At 42.7% G+C, this 21,822-nt stretch overlaps 4 protein-coding genes across 5 annotated transcripts; 2 read left to right on the top strand and 2 right to left on the bottom strand.

Moving 5' to 3' along the window:
• The first annotated feature begins 359 nt into the window (after nucleotides 1-359).
• Nucleotides 360-8,376, top strand: LOC125014489 (titin-like). Its single transcript, XM_047595594.1, has 4 exons — nucleotides 360-494; nucleotides 985-1,099; nucleotides 1,501-7,752; nucleotides 7,918-8,376. Exons 1-4 carry the CDS (start codon nucleotides 474-476, stop codon nucleotides 7,950-7,952), a joined length of 6,423 nt encoding a protein of 2,140 aa, XP_047451550.1. The 5' UTR covers nucleotides 360-473; the 3' UTR covers nucleotides 7,953-8,376.
• A 1,027-nt stretch (nucleotides 8,377-9,403) lies between these two features.
• Nucleotides 9,404-11,376, top strand: LOC125014497 (calcium and integrin-binding protein 1-like). Its single transcript, XM_047595605.1, has 7 exons — nucleotides 9,404-9,590; nucleotides 9,913-9,947; nucleotides 10,048-10,147; nucleotides 10,303-10,456; nucleotides 10,534-10,652; nucleotides 10,980-11,068; nucleotides 11,159-11,376. Exons 1-7 carry the CDS (start codon nucleotides 9,540-9,542, stop codon nucleotides 11,178-11,180), a joined length of 570 nt encoding a protein of 189 aa, XP_047451561.1. The 5' UTR covers nucleotides 9,404-9,539; the 3' UTR covers nucleotides 11,181-11,376.
• A 42-nt stretch (nucleotides 11,377-11,418) lies between these two features.
• Nucleotides 11,419-13,489, bottom strand: LOC125014494 (RCC1 domain-containing protein 1-like). 2 transcript variants are annotated; one of them, XM_047595602.1, is made up of 8 exons: nucleotides 13,197-13,489; nucleotides 12,896-13,111; nucleotides 12,634-12,793; nucleotides 12,428-12,549; nucleotides 12,248-12,352; nucleotides 11,919-12,089; nucleotides 11,787-11,816; nucleotides 11,419-11,673 (listed from the first exon to the last, which is right to left on the bottom strand). In XM_047595602.1, the coding sequence occupies exons 1-8, from the start codon at nucleotides 13,396-13,398 to the stop codon at nucleotides 11,516-11,518; spliced, it is 1,164 nt and encodes a 387-aa protein (XP_047451558.1). In that variant the 5' UTR covers nucleotides 13,399-13,489; the 3' UTR covers nucleotides 11,419-11,515. The 2 variants fall into 2 exon arrangements, with proteins under 2 accessions (XP_047451558.1, XP_047451559.1); XM_047595603.1 differs by having other exon boundaries at nucleotides 12,896-13,108.
• A 67-nt stretch (nucleotides 13,490-13,556) lies between these two features.
• Nucleotides 13,557-20,153, bottom strand: unc45a (unc-45 myosin chaperone A). Its single transcript, XM_047595598.1, has 20 exons — nucleotides 19,794-20,153; nucleotides 19,612-19,644; nucleotides 19,301-19,493; nucleotides 18,841-19,016; nucleotides 18,659-18,748; nucleotides 18,382-18,549; nucleotides 18,100-18,268; nucleotides 17,814-17,984; nucleotides 17,463-17,634; nucleotides 17,036-17,336; nucleotides 16,861-16,955; nucleotides 16,561-16,702; nucleotides 16,262-16,402; nucleotides 15,981-16,108; nucleotides 15,836-15,902; nucleotides 15,633-15,746; nucleotides 15,300-15,415; nucleotides 14,905-15,022; nucleotides 14,583-14,738; nucleotides 13,557-14,495 (listed from the first exon to the last, which is right to left on the bottom strand). Exons 1-20 carry the CDS (start codon nucleotides 19,863-19,865, stop codon nucleotides 14,208-14,210), a joined length of 2,910 nt encoding a protein of 969 aa, XP_047451554.1. The 5' UTR covers nucleotides 19,866-20,153; the 3' UTR covers nucleotides 13,557-14,207.
• Nucleotides 20,154-21,822: the final 1,669 nt, after the last annotated feature.

The following is a 21,822-nucleotide window of genomic DNA, read 5'->3' as shown; positions in this document are numbered from 1 at the left end:
TTATTTATTAATATTATCATAATTGCATTTCATTTTTTTTATTATTATTTTAAAAACGATTTCCTCCTCTTTTTTCTGGCTGATTATTTTTTCAGAACTTCCTTTTGCGTTGTCACTTACTCCAGTGATGATCCTCAAACCCACACTCACAAAATTAGAGAATATCTAAACTGTCACAGTAAACCACTTTGTAACAGGAGTAGAAGGTGCACAATATTTAACTGTTGAGCAGTTTCTCCACCTTTTCCTTGTTGACCCATCTAAGCTAAGCTAATTTTGAAAGTATGAGCAGCTGGCCACTCCGGTGCCAGCTTATTTTAGTCACTGCATGCCTTTGGAGATAAAGCAGGCAGTGATTGGCAGAGCTGCATGTCTGCTCTAGACTTTAGAGAGACCACAGCGTTGACTTACGGAGCAAGCTGCATTTTGAGTTCACACTCATTTCTCATATATTATTTCAAGGAAGAGACAGGATGGAAAACGGCAATAATGAAGTAAGTGTTTGAAAATGATTTACTATCATAGGTTATCAAAGTAATTTTAATATAGAACTGAGAGAATTTAGAGAATTGAATAATTGCCTTCATTAACTTTTAGTTTAGGGATTTTTTTTTGTGTAGTGAACTGTTACTGAAGTTAAATATTTAATGAGAACTTTAAGAGTTAGATAATAATAGACTTTCTTCTGTTTGACAGATGGTAGCCTTGTCCACCCTGCCTCTAGTTACAAATGTATTTTTAACACCATCAAGAGTTTCTATTACTAACACATAACACTCACTTGCCTACAAACTTATTAAACAGTTTTGTTCTGTTAAAATCTAACATTTAATTTTAATATGAAGATAAAGCTATTGTGTACTTCTCAATGACCAAACAAGATTACAGAGTCTAAGAATATAAAGGATAAAAAAAAACGTTCCCTGTTTTAGTATTTGCTCATCTTTAATCTCATTTCTTTTTTGATACCATCTGTCCTCATAGATGGGAATGAAAACAGGGGATAATGCTCACACTCTAAATATAAATGTGACACAGGACACTGATGCAGAGCTCAGAGCAGAGATTTCCCAGTCATCCCGCTCGCTCATTGTCCAAGGTAGGCTTCCCATCACTCTGAAACAACGCTGCTTAGTCTAGAATCAGATTTCATGCTCCCACATAAAATGTTCTGGTTTAAGACACAGACTCACGGCATTCTTTAAAGTGACATTAAAGTGACATTCCTTAGTTGCTTTTCGTTGCTGATTTTACATGAGAAAATCAGGTCATAATACTGTAAATGCAAGGACTTGCACAATATCTTCAGGACTATCTCTTTAATATTGTCAAAATACTGAAAAGAAGGAAACATGGCAGATATATTGTTTGCTCTACCTAATATGTAGAGTATGCCATATTTCTCGTGATAGGAGAAACATATTTATTGCCACTGTAATGCATATTAAACTGTGACTCAGTGAAATGATTCGCTTGTTTAACTGTCTTACCTCATTCTAGGAGAACCAGAAAATGTCGAACCCAACCCTCGGACCCAACCTGCGCCCACAGACAATGAAAATGCTATAAAGCCAAATCTCCAGATAACTTTTAACACATTCACTGTCAAAAATGGTGAAGAACTCAAAGTAGAGATCCCAGTGGCTGGGCGCCCAGCCCCAAAGATTGAATGGAAAAAAGATGGTCAAGCAGTTAAAGAGACATCAAGGCTAATGGTTTTAACTACAGCCTCATTAACAGTCCTTCATATCAGACACGCTGCCAGGGAGCACTCCGGTCAATACTCAATCATAGCTAGCAACAGTGCTGGTCAATACACAGGAGAAATCACTGTTGTTGCTCTTGAAAAACCGGACCCACCCACAGGGCCCGTGAGGATTGATGAGGTCAGTTCTGACTACGCAATCCTCTCTTGGGAGCCACCTGAATACACAGGAGGCTGTCAGCTCGACAACTATGTGGTGGAGAAACGGGAAACTACAAACACAGAATGGCAAACCGTGTCGGCAACAACAGTAAGAACAACAATCAAAGCTACCAAGCTGAAGACAGGAAGCGAATATCAATTCAGAGTGTTTGCAGAAAATAGGTATGGAAAAAGTACAGCAATCACCTCTCCTATTGTAACAGCACAGTTTCCATTTACTGTGCCGGCTGCTCCTGGCACCCCGGTTGTGTCCACTGTGACAAAGTACAGCATGGTAGTTGAGTGGGAGCCTCCAGTCAGGGATGGAGGGAGCCCCATCACTGGCTATCATCTTGAACGTAAAGAGAAGAACAGCATTTTGTGGACCAAGCTAAACAAGTTTGCTATAACTGACGCTCGCTTCAAAACAAGTGGACTAGAGGAAGGCATTGAGTACGAATTCAGAGCTTTTGCTGAAAATATCGCTGGACTCAGCCCACCTAGCAAGATATCTGAATGCTATGTAGCAAGAGACCCCTGTGATCCACCTGGTAAGCCTGAGGCCGTTGTCATTACTAGAGAAAACATCACACTTCAGTGGGAAAAACCCAAGTATGATGGTGGAAGCACCATTACAGGGTATGTTGTTGAAAAGAAGGAGCTTCCAGGTGGCAGATGGATGAAGGCAAACTTTACGAATGTTATAGAGAATGTTTTCACGGTCACGGGTCTGACTGGAGGAGAAAGTTATGAATTTAGAGTAACTGCTAAGAATGGTGCTGGTGTTTGGAGCACACCTTCAGAAAGTGTAACCATCATTGCTCAGGATGTTATTGAGGGGCCCACCGCAGTCATTGATCAAAAGTTCAAGAGTACTATTGTTGTTCAGGCTGGAGAGACATTTGTTATTGATGCTGATTACTTTGGGAAACCCCTGCCTGAGGTTACATGGCTGAAAGATGGTAGAGAAATTGACAAAGTTACACCGAGGACGGAGCTCAAAAATACCCTCACTCATACAACTCTGACTGTCAGAGACTGTACACGAGTGGATGGGGGGCGCTTTGTTTTAAGCCTCAGTAACACTGGTGGAACGACATCGGTTCCAGTTAATGTGAAGGTCCTGGATAGACCCGGTCCTCCAGATGGAGAACTCAAAGTGAAAGTTGTCAGCGCAGAAAAGTGCAACCTTCACTGGAACCCGCCTGTAAATGACGGAGGCGCCAGCGTTACCCACTTCATCATTGAAAAAAGGGAGACCAGTCGTGTAACATGGACAGGTGTGGACCCTCACGTTGAAGCCGTCAGTTACAAAGTGACGAAACTGGTTCCTGGCAAAGAATATATATTCAGGGTTGCTGCCGTGAATAAATTTGGCGTTGGTGAATTTCTGGAATCAGAGCCCTTTGTTGCACAAAATCCTTTCACAACACCTAGTGCACCTTCTACCCCTGTAGTCAGCGCTGTGACAGGTGACTCTTTAGTGCTAACATGGGAAAGGCCTGAGACAGATGGAGGCTCAGAGATCGATGGCTTCATCGTGGAGAAACGTGACAAAGAGGGTGTCAGATGGACTAAGTGCAACAAGAGAAGACTGAACGACTTACGTTTCCGATGCACAGGTCTCGCAGAAGGACATTACTATCAGTTTAGAGTACTTGCAGAAAATGCAGCTGGTGTGGGTGCACCCAGTGAGCCAAGCGAGTATATAAAAGTATGTGAAGCTACTTACCCACCTGGTCCACCTACAAACCCCAAAGTGACAGACTATTCCAGCAACACTGTGTCTCTGACTTGGTCAAAGCCTATCTATGATGGCGGAGCAGCCATCAGTGGATTTGTAGTTGAGATGAAAGAAGCAGCAGAAGATGAATGGATCACATGCACACCAAGCACATGTGTAGAGGACACAAACTACACTGTGACGGGGCTCAAAACAAATGCATTGTACAATTTTCGCATACGTGCAATGAATGCTGCTGGAGTTGGAGAGCAAGTGGATCTACCTGGGTGTGTGGTAGCAGCTGAAAAATTAGAGGCACCAGAGATTGAACTGGACAGTGCCTTAAGGAAGATGGTCAGTGTTCGAGCCTGTTCCACTTTACGTCTCTTTGTTACCATCAGAGGGAGGCCAGAGCCTGAAGTTAAATGGTTGAAGGAAGGCGGCACTCTCAGTGAGCGTGCTCAAATTGAGGTAACAAACTCCTACACTGTGTTACTAATTGAAAACGTCAATAGAAATGACACCGGAAAGTATGTGTTGACTGCTGAGAACTGCTGTGGCTCCAAATCAGCATTCATCAACGTCAGAATAATGGACTCTCCCAGTGCACCCACAAACCTAGTTGTAAAAGATGTAAAGAGAGACTCTGTGTCCATCTCCTGGGAGGCACCCTTCATTGACGGAGGAGCAAAGATTTCACACTACATTGTAGAAAAGCGAGAGGAAGCCAGGAAGGCATTCACAAGCGTCTGTAGCAACTGCGTGAGGAATTCATACAAGATTGACAATCTCCAGGAAGGATGTTTCTATTATTTCCGTGTTCTGGCTGTGAATGAGTTTGGCACTGGACTCCCAGCAGAGACCATTGAGCCTGTTAAAGTGTCTGAGGCTCCTCTGCCTCCTGGCAAATTCACACTCGCCGATGTAACTTGCAATAGCGCAAGACTCTCTTGGGAGAAGCCTGATCATGATGGAGGGAGCAAAATCACATGTTACATTGTAGAAATGCAGTTAAAAGGAGATGAGTCATGGACAGCGTGTTCAGAGAGTAAAGCACTAGAAGTGACTATTAACGGGCTGACAAAAGGAAAAGAGTATTTCTTTAGAGTGAGTGCTGTGAATGAAAGGGGAAAAAGTGAACCAAAGCCCCTTTTGACACCTGTTATAGTGAAGGACACGAGTGCAGAGCCCATTATTAATCTGCTGTCCAACACATTCAGCGTGAAGGCAGGGAATGATTTGAAGATTGATGTTCCATTCACGGGTGTGCCATCACCAACAGTAGCCTGGAAAAAAGATGGAAACTTGCTGAAAGAAACAAGCAGAGTGAATGTGCAGACATCCGACACGTCGTCTCAAATGATTATCAAAGACGCAACCAAGATAGATGTTGGTGTGTATGAGGTGACCCTGACCAATGTTGTTGGAACAACATCTGCTGAGATCTCTGTTAATGTTTTTGAAAGACCTGGACCCCCGGATGATCTCAGTGTGAATGATGTGAGCGCCGACTTTGTGTCTTTGTCATGGCAGCCCCCACATTACACCGGCGGATGTCAAATCACTAATTACGTAGTTGAGAAAAGAGACACAGGCAGCACAATATGGCAGACTGTGTCAGCTACAGTTGCAAGGACATCAATCAAGATTTCCCGTCTGACACAGGGCACTGAGTATCAGTTTCGTGTTGCTGCAGAGAATCGCTATGGAAAGAGTCACTTTGTTGAGACAGCACCTGTTGTTGCACAGTATCCCTTCAAGCCACCTGGCCCTCCAAACAACCTCCACGTTGTGCAGGCCTCAAAGTCTTTAATGGTCATTGCTTGGAGCAAACCAGACAGTGATGGTGGAAGCCCTGTTATTGGTTATAATATTGAATGCAAAGATCAAAGTAGTATCCTGTGGACCAAGTTAAACAGAAGCCCAGTGACTGAGAGCCAATACAAAATAACAAGTGTTGTAGAGGGTCTGATATATGAGTTCCGGGTCTGTGCAGAGAATATAGCAGGTGTTGGACCCTGCAGTAAGGCATCTGAACCTGTAGCAGCGAGAGACCAGTGTGATCCCCCAAGTAACCTCACAGTCACCAATATAACCAACGCTTCAGTTTCACTCTCATGGGAAAGACCAGAATATGATGGTGGGGCTAAAATAACTGGTTACATCGTTGAGCGCAAAGATCTGCCAGATAGTTGCTGGCTTAAGTGTAACTTCACAAATTTACTGGACACCTTCTTGGAAGTGACTGGCCTCACGGAGGGTGAACAGTATGATTTTCGTGTTATTGCAAAGAATGCAGCTGAGCTCTTCAGTGCGCCCTCTGAAACCACCGGACCTGTTACAGTACAGCATGATGTGGAGCCACCCAAAATTACCATGGATGACAAATTTAGACAGGTGGTGGTTGTCAAAGCAGGAGACCTCCTAAGAATAGACGCTGACATCTCTGGCCGTCCTAACCCAACAGTGTTTTGGTTAAAGAATGGCAGAAATATTGGCACCAAGGGAAGGGTTGAAATAACTGCAACAAAGACACATACCTCTCTACTAATCAGAGAAAGTGTCAGGAAAGACTCTGGACAGTATACTCTGACCTTGCAGAATACAGGTGGTACAACATCTAAAGCTGTCAACTGTAAAGTGTTGGACAGGCCAGGTTCGCCTGCCGGACCCCTGGAAGTGTCTGGACTGTCAGCAGAAAAATGCACCCTCTCATGGGGACCCCCTCATGAGACTGGTGGAGCAGAGATCATGTACTATATTGTTGAGAAGTGTGAAACCAGTCGTGTTGCCTGGACTCTTGTGTATGGTGACATGATGGCAACTACTTGCAAAATAACCAAGCTGCTCAAAGGAAATGAATACCTGTTTAGGGTGAGGGCAGTGAACAAATATGGGGAGGGTGAGACACTGGAAAGTGAGCCAGTCAGAGCCATGGATCCATTTACCATACCATCCGCTCCAATGGATGTTGAAGTCACCAGTGCAACCTCTGAAGCTATGACAGTCTGCTGGAAGAGGCCCGTCTCTGATGGGGGTAGCCGCATTAGTGGTTACATCGTAGAGAAAAGGGAAAAACAGGGCGTTCGCTGGGTGAGGGTCAATAAGAAACCAGTTTATGACCTACGAGTCAAAGCATCTTGCCTACACGAGGGATGTGAGTATGAATTCAGAGTCTTTGCGGAGAATGCTGCTGGACTAAGTGAGCCCAGTCTCCCATGTCCACTAACCCTAGCAGAGGATCCAAAGTTTCTCCCTTCTCCTCCAGCAAAGCCCACCATAGTTGATTCATCCAAGTCCTCCATTACTCTGTCATGGAACAAGCCAATGTTTGATGGTGGAGCAGCCATTACGGGGTACAAAGTTGAATTCAGAAAGCCTTCTGATGAAGAATGGGCTGTTGGTGTCCATAATACAGATAAGACAGAGTTTACAGTAACTGGCCTCATGGTGGGGACAGAGTATGTTTTTACTGTCAGATCCATAAATAAGATTGGCATCAGCGAGCCCAGTCCTGAAACAGATCCTGAAGTAGCCATGGAGAGAGAGGAGACGCCCAAGTTTGATGTAAGCCCTGAGATGAGGAAGACCCTACTTGTTAAAGATGGCAGCTCTTTCACTTTGACAGTGCCTTTCACTGGTAAACCTGTTCCCAGTGTGTCGTGGGACAAAGCACATGTAGATCTGAGAATCAGAGGACTGATCAACACCACCAGCTCCGTCACATCTATCACAGTGGAGCGAGCAACACGTGATGATTCTGGCAAATACACAGTCAAACTGCAAAACGTTGCTGGATCTGCCTCTTTGACCCTGAATGTGAGGGTTCTGGATTCACCTGGTCCACCAAGTCATATAACTGTAAAAGATGTGACCAAGAACTCAGCCACTGTGACCTGGGATATTCCTGAGAATGAGGGAGGGGCCTCTGTGAAGCACTACCTTGTAGACATCCGGGACATTAGCAGAAAGGGGTGGACAAGACTTACTGACAAATGTCGCAGACTGTCCTATAAAGTGTCTGACCTGGAGGAAGGAGGAATCTACTTCTTCAGAGTCACAGGTGAAAACGAATACGGCATTGGGGTTCCAGCTGAGACCAAGGAGGGAACAAAAATGACAGGTACAATCTCACAGGAATAGAAGAAATATCGCTTTATGTATTTACATAAATGTTAAACAAGTATTTAAATAAAAAAGCTTATTAGTATGAGTTTAGTATTAAGGAATGGAAACCTCCCCTGCACATCGTTCTACACATTATAATGTGCCTCCATTTTTATTTCAGATTCGACAGACTGGGAGACGAACCCGGGAGCTTAACTTCGCTACTCATCACAAGATTTTCATCTATTTCTGATTTACAGCACATTCAGTTTTGTTTTGAGTACTTTGATTTAGTTCTAAAAATTTTGTTGATTGATTTCAAATACATATTTGATCAGTTACATATAATGCTCTTTGATTTAATATATAAGCTTAGGATGCACTTTTTTTTAGGTATGCTATAATTGTTTATTTTTTACATTTAACATCCTGGTTAATTTATGAGCATAATGAATGTCAGATGTGATTTATAGAAGATAATGCATCGTTTATTTCATAGCTGTCTGTGGTAAAACTAAATTTAAAAAAAAATCAACACCAGATTGTATACAAACAAAATACAACAGCTCTGTAGAGAAAAAGCTGTGTAACAAATGCATAAATAACAATATGCATTATTAAAGCCATTTAATCAACTGAATGATTTGATTTGTATGGTATTTCTACGGGTATTTTTCCTGATTATCCAAGTTAGCTCTTTAAAAAGCTTCCAATTGATTCAAAATTCTGCAGCAAGAGCACTGACAGGAATTAGCAAGAGAGATCATATTACTCCAGTATTAGCTTCTCTTCATTGGCTCCCTTTAAAATCTAGAATTGAACTTAATATCCTCCTCCTTACATACAAGGCCCCGAAAAGCCAAGTATGCAACTCATACCATGCCGCTATAAATCACAACTTCACAGAGGTTCGCCATGTCATTCAAAAAGTACTGCACAGGGAATCATTTATTTGTAAACAGCCAACAGTGTGTATCACTGCTTACTTAACTGTTGTATTAGCAAATCATGATTTTTTAACAAATTAACATGGTGAGACTGCCGACACCACAGAGTGCAGACTGTGGATTTATTCGGCTTCACCTTTTGATGCTCTAAGTCACACTGAGGCAAGAAGTGAAGCTGCCTCGTGGGGACGACGACGTTTACAACTTACATTTTTTAGGAGGTCTTGTTTCATTGCAGCAGTTTGCTCGTGTTGATTTAAACGTGGGAGACGTTTTTAATGCTTAACTGACAGATATTCACTTTGATATTGACATTTTCTATCAACAGCAGGATGAAGGGTGTGACAAAAAAAAACATACACCAATCACTGCTTTCATTAAATGTGTGGACAAAGAGGTCTTTCTTTGACTGTGGACATTTTATGTTTACATGATGACCTGTTTCTGTGTGACACATTCTTTTATCTCACTCACCGACACGTTCGAGGAAATTTCTAGGAAATCACCACACTTTGGGCACAATACCAACGAGTAAAACAGGCAAAGACAGAAAGACATTCGTCTTATTGGGGAGGGGGGGGGGCGACAATTAATGTTTTTCACAAATAGGGGAGACATGCCTCCCCTGTCCCCCACGGGATCTGCACCCATGCTAGACAAACTTAAGCATCACATAAGGCGTGTTCTTGCGCTATCTATCTATCACGTCATTGACTGGAACCCGGTGCACGCGAACGCTTAACCCAGAAACCGGAAGTCTAAAGCTATGCGGAAAAACAGCTTACGCCACAGCAGTGTAGTGTCTGGATAACTGTTTACAACAACAAAAGGACATTGTCGAGTTGAGAAGTTCGACATGGGGACGACGGCAAGTCAACTTGGGAAGGAACAACTGTCAGAGTACCAAGTAAGTGCCCAAAGGAAAGTGTCCTGAAGCTTACATTAACTAATGTCGGTCGAGTAGCTGAAGTTGACAACAGTAGTTTGAACCTCCACTAGCAGCAGAAGACAACTAGCTAACTTAGCCTACGGGTTTAAGTTTAAATAAAACTATTACAACTTTGTCATTAGAATAACAATAGGGTTTACTAATGTAGTCGTATTTCCTGTGAAATAAAGTCTGTGGTGACTTAATTGAATAACAACGTAATAAATTAAACTGCTGCTAAAGTTTGAAATGGATCGGGGTTGACTTTTATTTGTCTGATGTTGCTTACATTTACTTTTAGGAGCTCACCTTCCTGACAAAACAAGAAATCCTTCTGTAAGTGACGAGATGCGTGTCGCATGATAAGTTACCAATTAAATAACGCATTTTAGTCCACCGCTGCTTTTATTAATTAATCTGTTACTTATTTATTTAGTGCTGTGAAGAGATTCTCTGAACTGTTTGGTAGAGATGAGCAAGATCTTACAACGACCAGAGTACCAATGGAGAGGATTCTTACTCTGCCCGAGCTCAAGGTGAAAAAGATATCTTATAATAAAACAATGGATATGTGGTGTTGCGTGACTTGGTTATTGTTTAGTGGTAGGGATAGTCCTGGGCTTTGTGTCTTGAAGGAAGTGTCTTGTTGACTGATAAATTGCACTGACCCTTGTACTTCTCCCTATCACAGTCCAACCCATTCAGGAAAAGAATCTGCCATGTATTCTCGACATCTCCGCAGAAAGATGGAAGCCTCACGTTTGAGGACTTCCTGGATCTTTTGAGTGCCTTCAGTGACTCCGCTACTTTGGAAATCAAATCCCACTACGCATTCCGCATATTTGGTAAATAACTCGATAAAACACAAGCTGGTCAATTGTGCATTTAAGGGTGGACATAATGTCTAGTTTCGTATTCTCAGACTTCGATGATGATGGGACCCTCGACGCTAGCGATCTTGAGAAACTGGTTAATTGCTTGACCGGCGAGACGGATGAAACAAGACTCTCCAGTGACGAAATGACGCAGCTTATCAACAATGTAAGTTCAGCGAGGATTCTTCTCGTTTACGCGGTTGACAGACACACTGGCTGGTTAAAAGGAGGGCACCCAGCATTAGGTACACTTGTGAAAATGTATGCATTCGAATATAAGTCCTTCCTTCATAACTGTTAAAATGTGTGAAAAAGTTGGCAGATCTGTCCTATGATAATTTTAGAGGATGTAGTTTGTGGTGCTGTTAAACTGTGTTGACTCAAACAAAATTGGAAATTCATTCATTTCCATAAGTGTGCCTAATGAATTGGCAAGTGAGTGCTGTTATACTTCAGTATGTCTTAACTTTTGTTTCCTTCCCGTGCTGTTTAGATTCTTGAGGAGTCAGACATCGACAAGGATGGAACTGTGAACCTTTCAGAGTTTCAACACGTCATTTCAAGATCACCAGATTTTGTCAGGTGATCGCTTTTATCATTGATATGTGAATGTGTTTTACTCAGTTTTGTACACGGCCTAACGGCTTATATCATTGTTTAACTCCTCCGTAGTTCCTTCAAGATTGTGCTGTGAAGATTTCCGGTGGACTGTGGAGATCCATCACCCTTTAATCCTCGTATGAACATCTCTAATTTCAAGACAGAACAATTTTTTCTATACTTGCCTTAAATTATATTTACGTGGTAATTTAACTGCCTTGACTGCCTTATGTGTCATTTCAAAGCTTTTTAACACTTGTGAAAAAAAATTAAAAAGTTTTTAACCTTGATCAATGATGACGGTTTTTACACAGACATACAAACACATAATATATCATTAAATATATTTAATCCAAACTATCTATGTATTTGATGAGATCATTTACACTTCCTGGTAGAGGACACGGTTCAGAGTTCACAGTCGTATATTTAGGAGCGAGCTACTTCCTCCTTGACAACAGCAGCGAATGTGTTCCATGTCCCGCACGCTACATCAACCACATGCATCTGCTCAAGCCTGAAAAACTCCACACGCTGAGGCTCATCTGAACTCTGTAATGTTTCATGTCCCAGTTGTCCATATTCACCTGAAAAGGTAAATAATACACGGAAAAGCTCAGAATGTATAGTTACATTTCAGTTTGATTTGATTGGTGCTGTTATTGGTAGCTTCTTTTATTTCACACAGCTGTAAACTTACCCCATCCCCAAGTGTAGAGGTCACCTGTAGCTGAAATTATATATAAAAAGAAACACGAGGTAAAGATGACATATGAGACATGTTTGCCAAAAAAAAGTCAGTGTTAAGTTATTGTCAAAAGAGATTTCTTACTTGTTACTGCAGCTGTGTGCCGAGAGCCACAGCTGGCTGCGCGGATTTCACACGATGGAGTAACATCCAGAAGCGCGGGGAAAGCCTGGATCGATATGAACACCTCTTCACTTTTCTCTCCCTCCTGCAAATCTTTATCCGGAGACGTGCTGGCATCTTGGTTCAATCCCTCTGTTCAAGACGAAGAGTACAACAAAAGACAACATAGAGTAATTTACGCTATTCTGCTTTTATAGGAACAATTGTTCCATCTTGGCCATGGAGAACACGAGGAGGTAAACATTAATAGCATCTTTCCTACTAGTACTTTTCAAGTGGCACCAACATACCTGCTTGTTGGCTACATTTCTCTTGCGACGCTTTCCTCAGACCTCGTGAAGGAAGTCCAAGCTGGCCGCTCTCATTCCAGCCCCACACATAAAGGTCGCCCCCGTCTGTGAAGCGAAGGTGATTTTAGATCACTTTTTGTCAACAGTTTTCCACTACACACGTCTACATTAGAAACTCACCACTAATGCAGACAGAGTGCCAGCCTCCTGAGGCCACGGAGCTCATGGGCATCCCCCAGAGTGCTTCCACTGCCCTGGGCTCCTCCTCGGAGACGAGCCCTCCGTGGCCCAGCTGACCGTGGCTGACAAAATGAACACAAAATCAAGATGCATGATGGTGTCGCCGCTCAAATTCTCATTAAAGAAACGTGTGAGTGTGTATCTACCTTCCCAGTCCCCAGGTGTACACAGCTCCAGTAGCCGTGAGGAGGACGGCGTGCTCCCCACCCAGTGCCAAACTCTTGGCTTTCAGTTGCGGCGACAAGGAGCAGTAGAAAGGAGGTTTGGAGGTGACATAACCTCCGGGTACCAAAGGGAAATTCACAGCTGCAGTATGAAGTGCACTGTTCAACCTTTGCCATTTCATATCACACTTTTAGTGCTTTGTGTCAACTGTAGAAGATATTAAAACATTAAAATACACATTACCAGAGCTTTCTGACTGAGCTTTAATCTCCATACTCCAGGACGGAGTCGCCTCTTTCTTCTGCAGATCCCAGGTTTCAATCCTGTCTGTGAACGCCAGGCTCAGGTGTGACTCACTGATGGATGCATCTTTGCATCCTCGGCTCTCTGCAGGAGAGACGCTCCAGTCCTCGGAGGAAGAGGACACCCCGAAACCTGCCAGGCACACACAGCCGTCTGCTAACAGGAAGGGGGAAAAAATAATACAGGAGTTAATAATAGCTAGGTAAAGAGATTACTAACGATATTTCAGTGGGTGGCTCACCATCCAAATGCAAAGACGCTCTTCGGCTCCAACTTGCTCTGACATGACTGGTCTTCAGGCAGCAGCAGCTTCTGTCCACATGACTTCTTAGCTCGGTTGGATTACTCACTTTAACTTCGCTGTCGCTTCTTACATCTTTGTCTAATTTCTCCTGGACGCATATCTGTCCAAATGCGTTAAAGCCAAAGCCAAACCAGCGCATTTACACTGTTGCACCTCTGGCATCGGCTCCGAGCGGCGTAACGTAGTTGTCCGCGAAAATTCACTCGTCGGGAAGCTCTGCGCATGCGCCGTCGTGTCGCTTTAAGATGACAGCGGAAACGAACGAGTTCAGATTCAGAGGCGACGATATAAAACTGGTTAAGTTTTAATCATAAGTTTTATTTATTTTCCACGTGTACAGTGGTAATTATATAAAAACAAAATAAACCATACACGTAGCACACCGGGAATGTAGTGGTGTTTCAATGATACTGATGGCATACAGCCAAAAACACATGATAATGTGAATGAAATGTTTTTGTTTGTTTGTTTTGTTTTGGAATTGGTAGTGTGTAATATAAAAAAATAGGGCAATCAAATTGTAGTAATTATAAAGGAGCAAATAAAAACATTTGATTAAAGGAATGTCGCTCTTTAAGGAAAATGTAAAGAATATAAACTACCAGTCAAATGTTTTGACACACTTTCTCATTGAATTGAATGAGAGGGTGTGTCCAAACTTTTGACTGGTAGTGTATATAGAAGTATCTCCAAGTGGGGAATGCAGACATTCAGAAAATTCACAATCCTTAGCGTGCAGTGTGAAGCAGCAGTTCAAACTCATATGTGGAAAATACTTGTGTGAATATCTGCTGGTTGTCATTTAATACCGTTCTTCATTCAATTCCTTATTGCTTTTCTCATGTTTTAGTTAAGACACATTTTAAGAAACCATTTCTTGAAAAACTGAAATGACACAAAGCACTTAAATCCTGCTGAAAGGCACATCTACACACTGCAGATGTGTTTTCAGGGTTCAGTTCCTTCGCTCTTTTCCTTTCCTTCCCTGCTTTTGATGATACCGTACTCCATGGCTTTATCCAGACAGTTCTGAGCTACCTTGGAGACAGGATCTGAAGTGCCCTCTCCTCCCTTTGCAAGGACAGAAAGAATCTCCAGAGCTTCACTCTCCATGAGCGTCTCAGCCAGACTCTTCTCCGCCTGAATCATATTGTGGACGATGACCGCTCCGCGATGACGTAGGTCGGATATTTCGCATAGCAGCAATGCTTGCAAAATCTCTAGCCAGTGGGTTGTCTGAGAAAAAAAAAGGCAACAGGAGCCATGTGAGGTAAAGATAGCAAAAGTTTCATTATTTCAATGTGATGTTGGTGGATTTCTTACAGTTTCAGGGATGCGGGCGCAGATCTCAGGCTGTTCAGCGGTCAGCATGGCCAGACTTCCTGCTGCAGCTTTCCGTAGCCTCTCGTCCTCCTCCCCGCTGTAAAGCACGAGCAGCTTCAGCCGATCATTCCCTGTGGCCAGATACCGTTTCTGCACCTGAGGACACAACAAAGTCCAACATTTCCTCAGATTTGTACTACGGATTCTTTAGGAGCTGTGCCTACTGCTCCAAGTGTTCTCACTTTGATGGGTTACATGCAGACAATAATTTCCTAAACAGCTTTGCACTGACTGATACTGCTTACTGTAATATGCGCCTTACCTCTGTACTTAAAATCATATTGCACATGCACTCTGTGGAAGAAGCTCGGACCAGTTCGTGCTCCTCAAACATGTAACCTTCAATCTTTGGAACAGCTTCCTCTTTTATGATCTTTTGCCTGTGAATCAAAAAGAAAGAATGAATGTGAAAAGAACGCGACATGGCCTGTGTGTGCCCATAAAGATCTTGACATGTAATTTTTAATTAATTAAGTTAATGATCAAATTATTTGACCAAATGAAGTCACAGCTTTAGTGGAAACATTTTCATGGTCCTTTAATAATTTAGAAGACAAAAGCTGATCTTGTATGCCAAACTAAAAATGTATTCCTAAATCTATAATATGAACTGTTTGTACACGTATTCTTAGGAGACAATGCCCCCTAGTGGCCAACCTGAGTCGTTCGCTGATGCCGGCCAGGTTGGTGAGAGCCATCAGTGCCTCGAAGTTCTGCAGCAGGGTGCACTCAAGACTCAGGAGACTGACAAGGGGGCGCACCACCTCATAGATCTGACAACAGAATGCAAGACAAGGTTAAACGAGACGAGTTATTTTTTATTTTTTTTAACTGATGTGGCTTATTAATAGAGGAACTTTAATGTCATTGCACGCTACCACGAAATTTTGTTTGGCAACAATCTCCAGTAGCAGGTTGATGTCAGGTGTTTAAGGTAATAATATATTAAATATAAATATATATATAAAAAAAAAATAGATGCATTCTTACCCGTTCTCCCGGAAAGGCAATCTCTGGGTTGGATGTGATGGTTATTTTTGCCAGGGCTTGTGCAGCCTTGATTTTTCCTACATTTGTGTTGTCAGATGTAAGTGGGATCAGAGCCTGAGGAAGAGAACAGCACGCGTAAATTATTTAAAACGTCCAAAACCGACATGCTTGGTCCAGTGCGCAAAGTAAAGTGTTCGCTCTACCTTTCCTCCACCCTGTGCCACCACTGTCCCTCTGTCTTCCTGGCGTTCCACCACAGCCAAGAACACCCTGCCGTGAAAAGTGTCATTAGCCGTAAAGATCTACAGAGGCGAACAGTCAGTGAAAAGTCTTAGTGACATTCCCTACCTGGCAATGCACTCCTTACAAGCCTCGGTGAGGGCAGGGCTCTCCTGTTTGACCATACACACCAATGCAGACACCACACCAGCCTCCAGTAGCTTCCCCAGCCTTTTTTCCACATAGGAAGGTGCATCCTGACATAAAAAGACAAATGGTTTGAAGTGTAACAGCTACACTTTATAGTATAAAAATACACCTACAAATAGGACATTACAACTCCTGTGCAATCTTAACAATGCATTTTGTAATGTGAGCTTTACATGAAAAAAGGAGCATTTAAACAGTACCTTAGGGTGTTCCTCAGGCACATGCTGCTTTGCATACTTGGCCAGCTCCACCATTTGAGGGTCTGGCTTCTCCACTTCATAGCTGTTGGTGCAATTCACTAATGTGGAGCCCACAGCAAAGAGCACAGTCTTGTCCTCAGACTGTAGGAAGACACAAAAGTCAGTGTCAGTGTATCCTAGTGTGATGCAATATTGATATAGATACTACAGATACATTTCGAATCCCATCAAAACCCACTTCAGAAGTGTCTTAGTATGTATTAAAGTAGTAATAAAAGCAATAAAGTGATCAGTTGAACCTTTGCTAGTTCAAACATGGCCAAGAGAGCATTCTTGTCTTCCACCAAGTCTTCCTTCACATCAGCATCAAAGGTGAGGTAGGCGAGACCTTCTACAGACCAGCGGCGGGAGGTTGGGGGCAGAGATTCATTACATAGCCATCTAGACAGAGAAAGAGATAGACCTTGCCTCTTATTTGTTTTTCATGCAATAATACACTGTATCTGTTGATTTAAATTATGTTATGCAAGTATGTTAGTCACGAATGACACATTTCTCTTAATCTAGCTAGGTTCAAAATTCAAAACAGGCAAACATACTTCCTGCACTGCTTGGCAAGCTTAAGCGTGGAGCCCTCTGCAAACTGTTTCATGCTGAAATCTGTCCCCCCTGCTGATCCAAGCTTGCACAAACCCTGTGTAGTAACCCACACAAAAGAGTCAGTTTTATCTTGATTTAGAACTGTTATTTTCTCCAGCTATCTGCAGCACTCACCACGAGGGCTCTCACACGTATCCTGTCATTCTCGCTCTTCTTGTAGAGGTCCTTGAGGAGGGCAACGCCGTTGGCTGTGATGAAGGAGGCTCTCTTGGCTTTGCCCGCAGCATGAATAAGAGCCTCCACCGCTACCTGCTGGTGAGTGACATCTTTGGAGGCGCACAGAGAAATCACAGCGTCCATCATTCCTGACATTTCCAGAGTTCTGTTGCCAACGTCGCTCGGCCCTTGGAGGAGCACGGAGACCGTCTGTATGGCTCGCAGCTTGGCGTCCAGGCCAAGTCGGCTAAAGTGTTGCCTTCGTAGAGAAGCACAAAATCAGTCACAGATTCCTTTGGCTTGAATAAAGATTTTCAATGCCCATACATTGCAGAGGAGGAAGCAACTCTGGAATAAGAATGTGAAGCTTTGGTGGTCAACTCACTGGACATATTCTTCACACAGTTTGTGGAAGTTGTCCCTCTCTTTGTCGCTATTTAGGTCATCGTAGAGTTTGCTCAGCAAGACAGAGCAGCTCATGTGAGTGTTGTCTGTGAGAGGCGGTCCTTCTGAGACCTCAGGGACGGTCCCGGCAACCTGCAGGATTTTCGTTAGCCCTGCAGAAAAGAGGTCATTAATCTGAATTAGGGAGCGACTATCTCAAAAAATAAAAGTCTGGCAAACAACTTGAAAACATGTTAATGTGAAGACACTGATATGTGAATCATATGGTTGTTTATATCCACCAATGTGTAATGATTAAAGAAATATGATTACATGCACGTGTGTTACATACCTTGGTCTATCACCCATAACGTTAGGGAGTTGTCGGGGTTTTTCAAGGACTTGCGCGGTACTTGTTTGACAAGAAGGTTGATGGCGCTGTCTCTTCCCGGCCCTGACACATTAGATGCAGGCAACATTTCCAAGAGGTGGCGCAACATTGAACGCAGCTCCTTGGACGGTTCTGTGTCAAATTCATACAATGAATGGAAAAAGAACAGAAAGCTAGAAGATGCCCTTGTGCCAAAAAGAGCATAAAAAAATCTCTAAATATAAACATTTTCAGTGTCCAAACTCACCAGGAAGTATGGCTTCATCTTTCCCTCTGATCTCTCTTTTCATACCCTCCGTCAGAGCCTCAAACATCACTTGCAGCAGGTGGCAGGCGGCCAGAGACACAGTGGTGGCTGCTGTTCCCATTACCGCACACAGCTGCTCCATTCCCAACTCATTTACTATAGCCATAGCCTGAGAATAACACTTTGTGTCAGCAAAAAAAGCTGCAAAGCAACTGATTTAAATATGTGGGCCCATTAAAAAGGACTGGCATGGATAACTTTATAGGGGAGTGTCTCACTTACTCTTGACTGATGTCCTGTGCACAGCCCAACTAATGTCCTGAGAGCAGAAAGAACAACCTCCTCCAGCTTTGACTGAAGAAGTTTCTGAATTAGCTTCACACCATCGTTACGGAAAATCTGCTCAGCTCCCGCTTCGTCTCGAGATAACACCACCAGATTCTGGGCAGCCTGAAAGTAAATAAAGGGTCGCATTATTTTGGTGCTCCAGCGTTACAGCCGAATCAAAACATCAGGAGTAAATAAAAGAAATTTGATAAGACTCATGGCCCATCTTTACCTTCTGTCGATCTGAGTCTTTAGCAGATGTATCTAAGAGCAGGGAGAACATCTGCTGCACACGAGCATCCGTGGAGTTTAGTTGTGCTGACTGAAGGGTTAAGAGACAATACTTTAATTAGCATCTGCAATCAGAAAACGGTTTTAGACTAAAACAAGATTAATCCATCGACATCACACCACCTTTTGCTGGATCTGTGCTCCCAGCTGTCGGAGTAGATCCTGGAATGCTTTGTTTTTAGGTTCTAGCTGGGCGCACCTCTGGGCATCCAGGAAAGCCTGGTCAAGCCGACCAAGTTTCTGAAAAGCCTGGGCCCTCCGAAACCTGGCTTTGACGTCACCGGGGTCAGTGTCAAGTGCTGAAAAAAGACGGACATCATACCCGTGTTCATCAAATTCCCAACTCTTTGAAGGGGACTGTTCATGCAGCAATACCCAGATTTGTCTGTTTTTATCAACAATTCAGACATTGGTCTACAGTACCTACTTAATAATTATAAAGAGCTACTTTATGTAGATGCTTTATGTTAACTTTTGTGCGTTGTGGCAACCAAAACAATCCATGGCTTAGTTTACTTAGTTTGGAAGGAAAAACAATGTGTCAGTGACATTGTTACGAACAATGCACAGAGTAACATCCGACCTTTTGAAGCATCAGCCTCTGCCTTGCTGTAGTCCTCCAGTTTAAGGTAGCAGGCGGATCGGTTGCGGTACAGAACAGCACTATCTGCTTGGCTCTCACTGAGCTTTAGGGCTTTGGTGTAACAGCAGACAGCGCCCTGCAGGTCTCCTGCCTTGAAAAGATTGTTCCCCTCCTCCTTCAAAGCTGAAGGGTCCTTGGATGGAAAGAGACAGTTTGAGTGACTGGGTCCTAAGATGCCAGATAAGCTACAAACAAACGAATCGGAATCTGCTAAGCTAAAAGGTTTATACGACGTTTAATTGTTGCCTTACCTTTTGCTTTCCGCTCTCGCTCATTTTCCTCTGCTACACACAGAACAGGTTAACTTAATACGATGAATACGTGGTTTATTTTCACTCTACGTGGTCACAAACACCGTTAACTTCAGCCAAACATGTCACATCTTGCTATTAAGCTTCCGGGTGTCCGGTGCACGTTGATGACGTTTACGTACCAGCCCCGCCCCTGCGTTCCACGCGCTGTTACCATATAAGGAAGAGGGCAGCGAACGCGTCTCCGTCTCCATCTCTGCTTTATTTGGTTACATTTCCATTCCTTGGCTTTCTCCTGTCCAGGCTGACACTCTGAGTTATATCTGGCTGATTATATCATAACAGAAGAGTGGTTTAACCGTTCATGTATTTATGAAATGTTTTATTGCTGCAAACAGACATAATGCTTAGATGGTTTAACCTTACACATGCATGATATGTACCAGGTTGACGGTAATGCTTCTTATTATTGAACTATTTTCACTACCAAACAACTCTTTATCCATGCATAATCAATATTCATAGTTGACTGCGTGACTCATTATGAAATGTTTTTATGGTTATCGATTGCCAAAAGCAAGGCAAGTGAGGCGATGTTTGTATAACATAACAACACAGCAATTGTTCTTATTAATAGATTATAACAGATTAGGATTAAAGACTCTTATACACAGTTTATAAAAAGTCAAAACAAGAGATGTGATTGACTAGACAACACAAGATGTAACATACAGTAAAACATTATAACTAACATGCAACAACACATAAACACATACAAACCTGGGGTGGACATGTTTATCACATCTTGTTAATCTGAATAGAGTAAGTATACGTGCACAGGACAAGTGAATAAACAAGTTAATCCCATACACTTCCCTTAACTGCAAATGACTGCATTTAATTGGGACCTTATTCTTATGAGTTTCAGGTGTGCACCGCCCATAGATGTTCCAAATAAAAACCTGAGCTCCACCAATCATTTAGGACATAAGGAGCTGCAACTTCTCTGCATAACTCACACTTTGCTACTGAAATACACTACAGTAAAATATAACAATACTCCAAATAGAAGCCCTGAAATAAAAAGCCCGTGCATCAAAACTTGCAAAAGTGTATAGTGGAGAAGATAATTTTTTTAATGAATGAAACACAAAGTAGTGACATACAGACAGTATTATATAACCAACTCTGCTGTTTTGGTGCCACCCCACATATCAATAGCACCGAAGGAAGTGTCCTGTTATCGTATTACCTGCATCAGTCCCTGGGGAACTCTCTTTTACCGGGACAGCCAAACACTCTTGTTGTGTGTCCTCTGTTGCCTTGGAGACAGGGTGGTTCCCTTTGGGACTCACGCTCAAGTACACCTGTTAAGACTCTCACATTACCATGGCAGCTTTGTTGATTTAGAAGAATATCCACCGTGGACAATTAGTTTACAACATTTCCTTGGTGGCTCGGTGTCAGACATCTTACATAACAGTTCTACAGCATATCCACGAGGCTCAGCAGCAGCACTCACGATCAGGTCTGAAATCTAAATTAAAAGCAGCTGTGTCAACATTTGTTCCCTAACACTTTGTTTGTGAGAGACTGTGTTTTCGGAGCAGCGTTCATGCATCATTTCCTGGAATCAAAATAATTTTTTAGTCTTCAAATAACATTTTGCACTGTAACCACTGAACTTTGAATGTTTTTGTAGAGAACGTTCAAAGTTATGTGATTCCTGTGACTGGAGCAAAACCAAAACAGGACCATCTGTTCCTGTCATGTCCCACACAATCTGCTAATTAATAATTAAAGCGTTGGCTAAAGTTGTGATTCCATAAACACACAAGAAGTTACTGAATGAGCCTTCAAAAACCAACATAGTGACTCATATGTGAAGCACTATTAGATTAAAGTCTTTTCATATCAGCAGCAGTCAGGCTCATTCTTCAGCTTTGGTCTCAGACTTTTTGTTTATGGGGGAGACTGCAGACATAGAGGTTAACGTAGTTCCTCTGCAGTAGCTGTATAGCTGGACTTCACTGACTGATGGTGATCTTTAATATATCATCCACTGGACCATGTTTGCTCTGCAGTCGCTTAATTATATAATCACATACTCAAAAGCTGCCAAATCCACAGACCATATGTGATGAGAAGTGGACAGTTATTCTGATTTGTGAAAGGTTTTATTTTAGTAGATGGCTGTTCAGATGTTTGAGC

The sequence above is a fragment of the Mugil cephalus genome, chromosome 10 (assembly GCF_022458985.1).
Source record: "Mugil cephalus isolate CIBA_MC_2020 chromosome 10, CIBA_Mcephalus_1.1, whole genome shotgun sequence".
Taxonomy (NCBI): Eukaryota; Metazoa; Chordata; class Actinopteri; order Mugiliformes; family Mugilidae; genus Mugil; species Mugil cephalus.
This window is presented reverse-complemented; position numbering and strand designations above follow the sequence as displayed.

What these genes read in the sequence shown, in the direction of transcription:
- LOC125014489 (XM_047595594.1), top strand. Translation starts at nt 474, where the DNA reads ATGGAAAACGGCAATAATGAA. An exon ending in TGGAAAACGGCAATAATGAA is followed by an intron (nt 495 to 984) that starts GTAAGTGTTTGA and finishes CTGTCCTCATAG; the next exon opens with ATGGGAATGAAAACAGGGGA. An exon ending in CCGCTCGCTCATTGTCCAAG is followed by an intron (nt 1,100 to 1,500) that starts GTAGGCTTCCCA and finishes ACCTCATTCTAG; the next exon opens with GAGAACCAGAAAATGTCGAA.
- unc45a (XM_047595598.1), bottom strand. Translation starts at nt 19,865, where the DNA reads ATGGAGACGGAGACGCGTTCGCTGCCCTCTTCCTTATATGGTAACAGC. An exon ending in AGAGGCTGATGCTTCAAAAG is followed by an intron (nt 19,017 to 19,300) that starts GTCGGATGTTAC and finishes GTCTTTTTTCAG; the next exon opens with CACTTGACACTGACCCCGGT. An exon ending in TTGCCTTTCCGGGAGAACGG is followed by an intron (nt 15,416 to 15,632) that starts GTAAGAATGCAT and finishes TTCTGTTGTCAG; the next exon opens with ATCTATGAGGTGGTGCGCCC.
- LOC125014494 (XM_047595602.1), bottom strand. Translation starts at nt 13,398, where the DNA reads ATGCGCTGGTTTGGCTTTGGCTTTAACGCATTTGGACAGATATGCGTC. An exon ending in AGCGTCTTTGCATTTGGATG is followed by an intron (nt 13,112 to 13,196) that starts GTGAGCCACCCA and finishes CCTTCCTGTTAG; the next exon opens with CAGACGGCTGTGTGTGCCTG. An exon ending in GAAATGTAGCCAACAAGCAG is followed by an intron (nt 12,090 to 12,247) that starts GTATGTTGGTGC and finishes CGTCTTGAACAG; the next exon opens with AGGGATTGAACCAAGATGCC.
- LOC125014497 (XM_047595605.1), top strand. Translation starts at nt 9,540, where the DNA reads ATGGGGACGACGGCAAGTCAACTTGGGAAGGAACAACTGTCAGAGTAC. An exon ending in TTACTCTGCCCGAGCTCAAG is followed by an intron (nt 10,148 to 10,302) that starts GTGAAAAAGATA and finishes TCCCTATCACAG; the next exon opens with TCCAACCCATTCAGGAAAAG. An exon ending in CTACGCATTCCGCATATTTG is followed by an intron (nt 10,457 to 10,533) that starts GTAAATAACTCG and finishes TCGTATTCTCAG; the next exon opens with ACTTCGATGATGATGGGACC.